At 44.4% G+C, this 12,685-nt stretch overlaps 2 protein-coding genes across 3 annotated transcripts in view; one reads left to right on the top strand and one right to left on the bottom strand.

Annotated features, from left to right (window-relative positions):
* The window catches only part of LOC137564430 (small integral membrane protein 24-like), an 89,614-nt gene that overhangs the window by 56,475 nt on the left and 20,454 nt on the right, over nt 1–12,685 (top strand). The window contains exon 2 of the mRNA XM_068278307.1: nt 6,400–6,514. Coding sequence (XP_068134408.1) covers nt 6,478–6,514 — 37 coding nt within the window. The 5' untranslated portion in view covers nt 6,400–6,477. The remainder of the gene's footprint in view (nt 1–6,399; nt 6,515–12,685) is intronic.
* The window catches only part of ZCCHC4 (zinc finger CCHC-type containing 4), a 33,561-nt gene that overhangs the window by 17,042 nt on the left and 3,834 nt on the right, over nt 1–12,685 (bottom strand). For both annotated transcript variants that reach the window (XM_068278286.1, XM_068278294.1), the window contains exons 2-6: nt 9,730–9,848; nt 9,198–9,280; nt 7,654–7,929; nt 6,422–6,502; nt 2,917–2,989 (exon numbers count right to left, since the gene is read on the bottom strand). In XM_068278286.1, the coding sequence (XP_068134387.1) occupies nt 2,917–2,989; nt 6,422–6,502; nt 7,654–7,929; nt 9,198–9,280; nt 9,730–9,848 (632 nt within the window). The remainder of the gene's footprint in view (nt 1–2,916; nt 2,990–6,421; nt 6,503–7,653; nt 7,930–9,197; nt 9,281–9,729; nt 9,849–12,685) is intronic.

Raw genomic sequence — 12,685 nt, 5'->3', positions numbered from 1 at the left:
GGGGGGGGATGACGTGCGCCTCCGCTATTAGACGGATGTCGTGGTTGGCCTGTTCCACCCCGCCGCATTGTCATTGGCTGGTTGAGTCAACTTCGGCTCAATGGGAATACACTGCGGTGAGCCACGCCCTCTGAGTAAACGAGCACGGAGCTCGTGAAACATGTCGGGGCTATAGGTGGCATCACCGCATGCTTGTCCGACACTCTCTCTGCCTCCTTGCCTCACTGGAAGTCCCTCCACACTGGGATACCCTCGATCAAACTCCATGCCACAGCGGTATATGACTGCCCAGTCGTCCTGCGAGCTCCAAGGACATACGAACTGCCATTTGGTAGGGTGAGCTACTGCATAGCCGCTTTGCACTGCAAGATTGCCAGCTGAAGGCATTCTGCCTGTACGTAAGGTACTCAGCTGTGGACTTTTCTTATGCTGCACTTTTGCCTCACGCTTTGCCAAATCTCTTTTACTGCTGTGGACATTATGGGCTTATGCTCTGCTTTGCTGCAATAGTCTGCCGTGGCTCATAAGTGCTTTGTTTCCTGATGTTTGCACAATCAAAAGGGTCTGTGATTACCATATTTTTGTGAGGAACTGCTAGAAAGTGGACGTTTGCTACTACCATACACTGTGGAACTGTGATGGAATATTGTGACCCTAGGGTCTTCAGCAGAGACTTTCAGTTAATACATGTGATCGCACAATAATATATTTTTTTCTTGTTCCCTATGAGATCTGGGTGCACCTGGATTACTGGCCTTGTGCGATTGGGAGATGAATGTAGCGAGTGCTTGTGGGGCTTCAGTGTGTTGGGAGTCCAGGGGGTGGGGGCTATAGGGGAGTGTGTTACGGGACCAAGCTTCTTGTAATACTATTGTCTTTTTTGATAAATAAAATGTATACAGTTTTTCATTAAATTGGTTTTCTTTCTTTTGGTGTGTACCGTCCACCCTTCTACTTTCCTTCCTATCAGGTTTTTGCTTTCCTGGATAAAATGGCCGCTACCCCTCTTCCTGTTTCCATGTCGCGGCTCCAGCCTGGCTAATTTTATGGTAATGATATGCGCCCTTTCACTCTACTGTGTATTACATACCTTTCTACTGTACACAGGAGAGTCCAGTGCTGTGCAGCCCGCAGCTTCTCCCTCTCTGCAGCTTTTTCTGACTCACTCGCTGTGTGCGAGGAGTCTCACAGGAACAGATGCACGCCTGAGGGGGCGGAATTGAGGGCATAGTAATAAGAGGGGTAGGGAGAGGCGGAGATCGGCAGAGATTGACACAGCAAGAGGCAGAGCTACTGCGCACAGCTCTGCTTCCTCCTGCCTCTCCAGAGCAGCAAATTCTACCACCTGCAAAGTCATGGAACTTTGCAGGTTTATCTAGCTGCAATCAGCTTGAACAGTTCATGATTATTTATTCCTGTGATACAATGATGGAAGCCATGTTCAGTTTGCCTGTGTGTAATGTGACAAACAGATCTGTATCTCCCACTCCCTTCTCCTCCTCCCCTCTGCCTCTGAAATCTCTGGCTAATAACCTCCTCCTCCCCCTGCCCAGACTGAGCTCCCATAAGCCCTTGCTACTAAGGCTGAGAGTGCCAAGGTTCTCTAGTAAGCTGTGGGCGTAAAAGTATTTGGCTTGAGGAATGCCCTATAAACTATATGAAAGGAACACACATATGCAATGAGTAAAAGTTTATCTCGGATCCACTTTAAGATGCTACACTTTATTATAGCAAAAAGAATACTACAAACTGTAATCCAATGACCATAGCAAGAAAAGTTTCATGCTCAGAACCAATCAGACTGTACTGCACAAAGCTCTACTGGTAGGCAGAGCTTGAATTTTGAAAAGGTCACAAATGTTCGGGCCCTGGGTGGCTACAGCACATGAAGGTTGCTGGACATGGAAGATGGATTGCTACATATAGAATAAGGGGCTGCAAATGGAGAGCTACACATGGAAGAGGGGAGCTACTGCCCAAAGGGCCTGAATGAGAGGGAGTGCTGTTCATGGATGCTAAATATGAAAAAGATGGCTGCACAAGGAATGGGAAGAACAGTGCTGCAAATAAAAAGGGAGCAGCAAAACTATTGGCCTAGAGGTGGAGAAAGTGTAAGTTTGGCCTTGCTGGCCAGGGCATCTAGTATCCTGTCAGATAGTCGGTGCACTCTAGAGTACCCCAGCCTCATGGTTCAGAGGAGCCCATATGGAATCAACTTTTTCTTCTCAGTTTTCTCCTAGGTGATATTGTTAAACTTGTCAATAAAAGGCCTTTTAATTCACCAGCAAGCAAGAAAATATTCAAAATAATTTTGATAGTAATTTCTCACCAACTTGTGGATACTTTTTCAATTGTAAAATGCTTAAAATTTATTTTTAAAAGAATAAGAAAATGATCTAACAGGAGCAAAAGTTACATAATCGGTGAGTCTGATCCTCCCAGGACACGCCTGCTTCTCTTCTCTGCAAACCCCACTAGCAAAAAAAGAACATGTCCAGCATAACACTCGCTACTTCTTAGTACTGCAATACCCTACATAGCATGCAAATCTGTGGCATATAAACACTGCTGAGCTGGGCTGAGGGGAATGCCATTTTCTCTACAAATGTTAACCTAATTTTGACTATACAACCATCTCTGTTCTGTCTCGGTCATTAACCATTGTAGACATTTCTGGGTGAACCATCTCTAATTAGCAATTATTATTGTAGGGAGATGGATCTCCAGGCCAATGGAACTGAATGAGGGAAAGGGGGAAGGTAATACACTGACCAATACAGCACAGTGTGTTACTGGCCAAGGTGACAGACGAAAGCTGTATTGGCCAGATTCCTATGTCCAGCCATGGCTAGCATTTAGTGTTCTACCAAACACCTCCAGCAGTATTATTCTTCATGCCATCTAATAAACACGTACCTCTCCACCAAAGAAGTGGTTGTTAAACATGTTGTAATGACAAAATTCTTCTTTGCTGTAGAACTGAGAGTATCTGGGAAAAAAAAAAAAAAAAAAAAAAAAGATTGAGGTTCGTAAGATCCAACCCTTCCATTTTCTTACCTACATTATGTACATTAAATATACCATCTACTATCACATTGGATCAATCGATTTCCTCATGTTGGGACTTGCACTGGCAGCTGCTAGTTTGTTTTGTGGGATTGGATTCCTTTAATTGTGGCAGCAGTCTGCTCTGGTCTGCCTTAGTGACTATCTCTATCTACACTTAAGGTGCCCATACATCTAGCAATAATGGGCAGATTCAACCAAGAGACAGATCTCGCTCATGAGCGAATCTGATCGGAGAGAGATCTGTCAGCTGCCCATACAACGCAGGCCGTTTATCAATCGATTTCAGCATGAAATCTTGCGGGAATCGGCCTTGTGATGCCGCCCCCAGCCGATGTCCCTACCTGTCTCGCCGCCGGCTGGTGCCTGCTGCACTTCATTCTGGCTCCACGTGACTACCTGTGCTTTATCACGTGGGGTGTGCGTGACATCACACTTGCGCTCCACATGCTATAACACCGATAGTCAAATGGGGCCAGAATGCGGAAGTACAGCAGACGACAGCAGGCGGCATGACAGGTAAAGCGTACCTGCACTGGGCACATAAAAAATTAGGGGAAACAGAGGCAGGGGTTTTCTGTCACGTTTGCGGTTTGTGATTATCGCACGCTGTTACCGCCGTGCACCCGATTGAGCATGTCGGGCAGAAATTGGTCGCATTGTGAATCGCGCATGCTCTTGGCGGCACTGATTTTCATGTGATTTGATCATAATAATAATTGAATCGGGTGGTCGATCGGCCGCCGAGTAGCCTGATGTATGCCCACCTATACATTCTGGATACTTATCTGTCAGGACTTATTTTATTCCGACAACCCTCCTCACCTACTATGTGGTCTGCGAAGGACACTTTATGAACAGGATTGAGCTTTGTGATTGTCAACTCTTGTCAGTGTACCCGAGGCAAATCTTGAGTTAAAAAAAAATATATAAAGTAATCCATTTTGTGAAGTAAGCCCAAGCGGTGCCAAGAAACAGGACCAATTTGTGGATGTTTAACTATTGGATGAGTCTAAAGTTTGCTGGTGTAGCCTCCCCCGGCGGTATGGACAAGTCTGTCTCATCCGGAGAAAAAATAGCTGAAAATGGTATAGATGAGTCAGACTCGTCCAACAGTTCCAAGGCAGGATTCAGGTTTTTTTTCCTCATGCATCTTTTTGCATTAAAAGTTGTGTTCGTATGTGAATTTTCGTATGTGAATGGACACCTGGATGTAAAAATTTGCACACGAACGTGAAGTTTAATGCAAAAAAACGTGTTTTCTGTCCATAAGCCCGGAGTGGGGAAATTATAGTCTGCAGAGAGAATTAAATGTAATTTATTTTTTGACATGATTTTGTGTTTGAAACTTGTATTATACTCAAAATGTATTCTTAACCCTTGGTTGACACAGTTTAGTAATTGAACCACTTTTTGCACAGAAATCCTGCAGAAATTGAAAGCCAGGGAGGTTAAGTGCCAGAACTATAAATTAGAGACCTTCACCATTGGTTGATAATTTGCACCAGGGTATCCAGGTTTATTTAATATGTTCAGTAAAAGATGGAGGTTATTTTACTATCGATTGCTTGTTTGAGATTGGTTTGGTCCAGTGCATTTTTTTCTAATTTCCCACATGCAAAGATCAGCAGTCACTCTGATGAGCAGAAGAGGCCTAACAAATGAAACTCATTATGGCCTACTGCCTCTGAATGTGGGGAGCCATCACCTGTAATGTGTCTTCACTTATTTAGCCTTCCTGGCGGTAAGCCCGAGCTGAGCTCGGGCTATGCCGCGCAGGAAGATATCTCAGCCCCTGGTGGGGCGATTTGTGCCATTTAAAGTGCTGTACACACAGCTAGCACGCAGCGGCGGAAGAGGGCCCCCCCCCCCCCGCCCCCCGGACCAATGAGTTCCAGGCAGTGCTATGGGCTGGATCTGAGCCGTCTGACGTCAGGACGTCGGCTGACGTCCATGACGTCATTCCGATCGTCGCCATGGCGACAAGAGAAGCCAAACAGGGGAACGCGTTATATACGCGTTCCCCTGTTTGCTATTGATGCCGGCGACGATCGCACTAGAGGGACACATGCGCCCTCTAGTGGTGTTTCATGTAGCTACCACTCTGGTAGCTTTACATGAAACAAAAAAATTAAAAAAAAAAAAAAAAGGATTTCTGCATATTTTGCAGAAAAAATCAACCGCCAGGAGGGTTAAAGTTTGAAACTAAATTAACTAAAAATTAGCTACAAACGTATTAGTGCTCTGTAAGGCTTTTTGTAACTTAAAGGGGTTCTCTGGGACCTAAAAAAAAATAAAATAAAAACTAAAACTGACACTTACCTGGGGCTTCTATCGCCCCCCTGCAGCTGTAATGTCCTGCGCCGTCTTTCTACGATGCACCGGGCCGTTGGCACCGGGCTATTTATTCATCTAACTAGAAGAATAGGACCCTAGCTGCGCGGCTGCTCCTGCGCATGTCAGTGGGAGCTTACTGCGCAGGCGCAGTACGAAGTTTTCTTGTACTGCACCTGCGCAGTGAGCTCCTGCCGACGCACACGGGAGCGAGCATGCGCGCGGCCTCAACATTACAGCTGCAGGGAAGCCCAATAGAAGCCCCACGTGTCAGTTTTAGCCTTTTTTTTTTTTTTTTTTTTTTATATAGGTACCGGAGAACAACTTTAAGGTGTTAAAAAGTATCTTTCTATGTCAGTTTGCAGCAAACTACTGTTTTTTTTTAAAAAACCAACCACAGCTGAAATTGCTGCTCTTAGCCAAGCTGAAATATAATGGCCTCAATTCACTAAGCTTCTCTCCTATCTTTAATAACTCTTCTGAGCTGTTTCTACTGTTATCACCATGGTGATAACTGTAGAAACAGCCCAGAAGAGTTATTAAAGACAGGAGAGAAGCTTAGTGAATTGAGGCCACTCTTTGTGGAGTACATAATGACTAGACCCTCCCATGTTGCTGCAGGAGTGACTACCAGCACAGAACAGAAGCTTGTTACTCATTATTTTACATCTGGACTACCCAACTTACAATTTATAAAAATCCTGAAAAAAAACCCTGATGTTTTACTTGGTGTCACATTTGCAGAGGGCACTGCAATGGTTAAGCCTCAGTGCTTATCTTATGCAGAGCTTCCTGCAGTCTATTCACAGTTGCTTATAAGAACTAATTAGACAGGTTTATCTGTCTAAACAAACACAGAACACAGAGAAGTGAATTTCTTCAGCAACTTTTATGTGGAATAAAGACTTTTCACTGTGTGTTGTGCAAGAGTTTGTTTACTTTAATGGTAGCAAAGCTGGGCGCTCCCATACCACAGCCTCTCTCTTTTTCTCATTGCAGCACAGATATGGTTTCCACACACCTGAAATCAATGTCCAGTAAGAGGCTTTTCACCTTTGCCTTAGAGCCTTCACCAGCATGTTGTCTGATCCATTCATGCAACCTGTAATTCAAGGTAAAAAGTAATTTACATTGTATGAAGAATTTAAAACTCTAACTCAAAATACAGTAAACTGAAGAGGGATAAGAGGAGTAATATTCCTCAGTCAAAACAATGAAGTAAAGATAGTGAGGCCTACAAAGGGTCTGGCTTGTTGAATAGAATAATGTATCTCCAAACTGGAATCTTTAAGAAAACCTGTGACTTTAGGCAGCGGAAAAGTCAGATATTTACCTCAGTAGAGGAAAGCCTCTGGATCCTCCAAAGAGTAGCTTGTGCATGGCAAAGAAAAGCTGCCATGGACAGGCAACATATGGCATTTTTACCATAGGTTAGTGAATCAGGTCCACTGTTCTGTAATGCCTCTTTTACACTAGTAGGGTAAACCTGTGTTGTGTTACGCTATGAAAGTCTATGAAACTTTCACACTTATTGTAGTCCATTGCAGTGTGCCGGAAGTATGAATTGAATGAAATGCTATTAAAAAACACTTGTTATTGGTTCTCGGTCAGTATGTTGATCCAACAATTATTGGAAATGTCCAGTATTTTATTGAGTGGATCTGGGGGTAAATGGCTGGTGATCAATGGCCAAACAGCTTTGTACTGCAATGAGGAAGCGGAATTAGGCATCGGTAATAATGGTAAAATTGCTGTGCGCTGGCAATCTTACGTGGTGTTGGTCTTACCTCTCCTGAAGAATTAGGCCAGTACTACTGGAAAAAAGGTTTTCATTCAAACACTAAAAAAGGACAATGCATCACATTGATGCAGCCAGATTGTTAACCTCCTTAGCGGTAATCCTGAGTCAGGCTTGGGCCAGAAATCTTCAGCTCAGAGTAGTAACCCTGAGCTGGATCCATAGGAGGTGAATAATGTGAAGGGCTGCAGCATGATTTTTACGGTCTAAAAGCATGTGGAAAAACTGCAACGCTTTCAAACCTTAAAATCCGGAAATAATCACACCGCCACAGAGGTTAAGGTAGTGAGGATGCCTTTTGCTACCATTATTACACAGGAATACAGGAGGTGTATCTATTTGTAGTGGTAGTTTGTTGGCAGATGTTACTTCAGCTTTGAACAAATCTTACATACAGGTGATGGTTCTAGTGAAAAAGTCTATAACCATCATACATAGGAATAGAAGGAATATACCTTGGAGTGCCAACACACAGCACTCGTCTACAGCCCAGACTGGTAATTGTATCCAGAAGAAACTTGCAGCTTCTGTCTGTAAACAGGTATTGGGCATTTTTCTTCTTATTTTCTAGAGGATGCAGGAGTTGGCTGGGTCTCTTCAGCTGGGATGCAGAAACGTCTCCAACCACATGATGGCTGGAATGTCCCTCCCACTCATTCTGCAGCAGCAGCTGCTGGCAGTCCTGACAAAACTTCCTTCTTGCTAAAGGCAGCCCAATGAACTCTTGAAATCTGGTATGAAAAGGGACAAACGGATGGAACATTACAAAACAAACAGTTAACATTCTTATGGGAAAATGCATACACTGCCCATAATACTAAAAGTGTACCAGAGCTGACTTAAATTATAAGTTTTAGATATACCTGGGGCTTCCTCCAGCCCCATCCGCATGGATCGCTCACACGCCGCCGTCCTCAGTCTTCTCCCTCTTTGTCACCGGGTCCCGTAACTTCAGCCAGTCACGGCCAGTCTGCGCAAAAAGTGCACCCTCTACGTATCTCTCTGGTGGCTGCTGGAGAGATATGTAAAGAGTGCACTTCCCTCGCAGTCAGACTGGTCGTGACTGGAGGAAGTTACGGGACCGGGGAACTGAAGAGGGAGAAGACAACTGCGGCGTGGGAGCAATCTGTGTGGCTGGAGGAAGCCCCAGGTATTTATAAAACTTTTAATTTAAGTCAGCTCTGGTTTCCTATAAGTCAATGAAAAAGATCCAGTAGTAGTTTATTTTTAACAAATAACAAAAAAAAAACCAAACTGCATTTCAGGGGAGTCATTCAACTTCCTCAGGTCAGTAAATAATGTCTCAGGGCAAGTATCGCATGGCTTGGAGTGCCTGTAGGACAGTTTTTGTTTTTTTTACAACTACCTTTTTAAAAAAGTTACCGTCTGACATAACAGGCTCTGTCTTTTTTATATTATGTACTCCAAAGTGTACCTGAGCCGAAGCTCAGATACACAAAATCAGATACTTACCTAAAGAGAGGGAAGCCTCAGGATCGTATTAAGGCTTCCCTCGGTGGTCTGCTGTCCCACGGTGGTCTGCTGTCCCCCGCCGCTGAGCGCAGATTCCTCTCCACCCCCCCAAAGATTAGCGACAATGCATCGTCTTGAGCTTCTAATGCGCAGCCATGAATGCAGAAGGGGAGCCGTTCGGCCACGACGAGGAGGGGTTCCGCACTCAGAAACAGGGGCACTTGGGACCATTGAGTGAAGCATCAAAAGGATCCTGAGGCCTCCCTCTCTGCAGGGTAATTGTTAATTTTTAACCAAAGCTTGGGCTCGGGTTCGCTTTAACAAAGACCATTCAAAAAAGTTTTTGTGCAGTTTATTATATTTAGTGGATATCTTTTTCCATACTTTAAAAAAAAAAAAATCTACCAAATGCATAACAAATATCCCTGAGCTGGGATACCATTTACCTTTGTCTCTGTTCTGAAACATACCACATTTAAATATATCAATAAAAGCTATAAGCAGACAGAAAGGCAGATAGCAATACCTTAGCATGTACCGATCATGCGTCAAAGAAGGCCGACAGCTGAGGTTATAGTCTTCTCTAGCCTGATGTCTGGCTTCCGAAACCTGTTTCAAGAGAATAACATGTAATTGTTAGTTAAATGTGTTACAAGTAAAATTGCACCTACTAATAAAAAATAAAACATGAACAAGCTTCGAATCCTTCTCCACACAACTTGCCTAAAATGTTGTGGGGGAGAAAAATGCTGTTGAAGTAGCATAGTTTATTGAGCATCTGAACAGAAAGTGGTAACTTGGTACGTCTGAAGGTGAATTACCCAGCCCTTCACCAAAAAGTGTTCAGCGGTAAGTATAGCATACAAATATAAGAAGTATAATATAATATTTAATTATTATATCGCGTCATCAGCAGAAACTGAAACCAGTTGCGCCGTGCAGATGACAAGAGGTCTGAGTTCGCTGCTGGAACCGTTGATGAGGTGAGCCGCACTGCCACTTCTCATATCTTCTCATACACACGGGGGCAGAGGAGGTTACATGCGGTAGTTTTTTACCTTTTCATCTTCCCATTGGAAAAATTTGCAGTCTTTCCTGTCCCGGCAGGCTGAGCACGCATAGAATTTCCTGCCATGTTCCTTTCCATGGGAGGACTTCACAAATAATAGCGTCGGGCCTATGGAAAGAAAGCAAAAACAGAAGACAAACATATTAAATATAATTGAGAGATCAAGTTGTCATTATTCACAAAGTGCATTTCAGAAGATACAGGCCCACTCAGTCTTGGTCCTGTGCCAAAAGAGACTGCTGTCTACTGTCTCTACTACAGTCATACATATACACACACACACACACACACACACACACACACACACACACACACACACACACACACACACACACACACACACACACACACACACACACACACACACAGATCTTTAGGTACACCTGAAGTGAGAAGCATATGGTGGCTGCCATATTCATTTCCTTTTAAATTGTACCCGAGGTGACGTATGACATAATTGAGATAAACAGACTGTGTTCCCTTTTTTTTCTTTTTCTGCCTGAAAGAGTTAACCATTCAGGTATGCAAGTGACAGTTTCTCTCCAGTCAGTCACTAGTTCAACTTTAGCGTAGCCCTCGTTGATGAGGAATTACAACCATAAAGCTCATTCCTGACATGGAATGGCTTCTGAGTGCAGGGGATAGTTGCCTGGCTGTCCTGCTGACCCTTTGCCTCTAATACTTTTAGCCATAGCCCCTGAACAAGCATATACAGATCAGATGTTTCTGACATTATTGTCAGATCTGGCAAGATTAGCTGCATGCTTGTTTCTGGTGTTATTCATACACTACTGTAGGCAAGTAGAACAGCAGGGCTGTCAGTCAACGGATATTGGAAATAAATATGGCAGCCTCCATATTCTTCTCACTTCAGCTGTCCTTTAAAGCAAACATGACTCATTCTAATATCTTATGTGCTGCTGTCCCCTTAACTTTAACTTACCTTCCAACATGCCCAGTTTTGCTCCAGTGTCGCTCCTGTCCTATGCTACTTAGTATTCTTCTTACCCATCCTTCCAAAAGTCCCTTGGTCTTCAGCCTCACTCCAGCAGCACAGGCAAGGGTGTACCGAGAAAATGAAAGTCCATAAACCAAGCGTGTCCAGTAAAAAAAAAAAAAAGCCTCTCATGCATGTCTTCATTCTTTCATGTATAAGCAGTTCCTTTAACTGGACATGTGCTGTTTATAAACTAGCAGATACTCCGTACCAATTGTTTGGAGGCCATGGCTGTACTGCGAGAGTGCAGCTGAAGACCATGGGACTTCCAGCTGAAGCTACTCGACTGCCCTGCAGTCTAATAAAAGAATTGTGAATAAAAAAGGAAAAAGGAGAAAAGCTGGGCAAGGTAGAAGAGCACTAACGTTTCCTCTGTCTAAACACTAACCTCCCCTCTCCAAACACAAGAGGTTAATATTCTGCATCAGAAAGTAGAGGTTAGTGATAAAGGCTAGTACACAAACATGACTTAGGGCTCGTTCACACTAGAGGCGCCTTTTCATTTTTTAAGCGCAGGCAATTTTTCAAAATCGCTCTGAAAGCGCTTACACCATGCTTTCCTATGCACTAGTTCAGATTGGGGCGTTCCGTTTGCTTTCCGATCTGAAAAGCGCTGCATGGACCATTTTCGGGGCAATTTTGCGATAATGGGAGATATAGGAAAAGCGCAAATCGCTAGAAAAAGTGCTTTTGCCAGCGATTTCGTGGGCGTTTTTTTCCGTCAATTTAAATGTGAAGTGTTTCCGGGTTAGCTGGCACTTCCTGTTTGTAGAGAATCTTAATGCAGCTAACAGCACCACCAACTCTTCTGCCATAACGACCTCCTCACTACAAACCCACAAGGCATTGCAAGTATTACTCCCATTATGTATCCTGGGCGTAGGACTGCTTAATTAATTATAATTTTTTCAAATTTTTAGGTCCGTTTACCTTTAAAGTGGATCCGAGATGAAAAACTAACTATAACAAGTAACTTGTCTATATATCTTATCTAAAGTTTAGATGGTTTACACAGCAAAACTAGCTGCAAACAGCTTTAATAGAATATGATTATGTATTCCTGTGATACGACAGCAGCCATGTTGTTTGTAAACATTACACAGAAGCAGACTTATCTGTATCTTGAGCCATCAGCCTAATCCCCTCTCCTCCTCCCTCCTCCCCTCTGCCTCTGAAATCAATGGCTAGTAACACCTCCCCCCTCCTCCTGCCCAGACTGAGCTCCCATGAGCCTTTGCTACTGCCAAGGCTCTCTGAAAACCTGTGGGCGTGGCTTTTTTAGTTTATAGGGAATTAGAGTATTCAAACAAAAACAAAAAAGTATTTGGCTTGAGGAATGCCCTATAAACAATAGCAAAGGAACACAATTATGCAATGTGTAAAAGTTCACCTCGGATCCACTTTAACCCCCCTGGCGGTATGAAAAATTCCGCCAGGGGGCAGCGCAGCAGTTTTTTTTCATTTTTTTAAATCATGTAGCGAGCCCAGGGCTCGCTACATGATAGCCGCTGCTCAGCGGCATCCCCCCAGCCCCGCCGATCGCCTCCGGCGATAGGCGATCCCGTTCAAAGAACGGGATTTCCTGGAGGGCTTCCCCCGTCGCCATGGCGACGGGGCGGGATGACGTCAGGACGTCATTGGGAGTCCCGAACCACCCCTCGGCGCTGCCTGGCACTGATTGGCCAGGCAGCGCACGGGGTCTGGGGGGGGGCGTGCCGCATCAGATAGCGGCGATCGGGCGGGGGCCGGCGGCGATCAGAGTGCTGGCGCAGCTAGCAAAGTGCTAGCTGCGTCCAGCAAAAAAAATAAATTATGAAAATCGGCCCAGCAGGGCCTGAGCGGCAACCTCCGGCGGCTTACCCCGTGTCCAGCACGCGGTTACCGCTAAGGAGGTTAAATATAAGGCCTAGGACACTTAGAAATCGCGAAACGCCCCAAAAAGCACTTA

The sequence above is a fragment of the Hyperolius riggenbachi genome, chromosome 1, assembly GCF_040937935.1.
Source record: "Hyperolius riggenbachi isolate aHypRig1 chromosome 1, aHypRig1.pri, whole genome shotgun sequence".
Taxonomy (NCBI): Eukaryota; Metazoa; Chordata; class Amphibia; order Anura; family Hyperoliidae; genus Hyperolius; species Hyperolius riggenbachi.
This window is presented reverse-complemented; position numbering and strand designations above follow the sequence as displayed.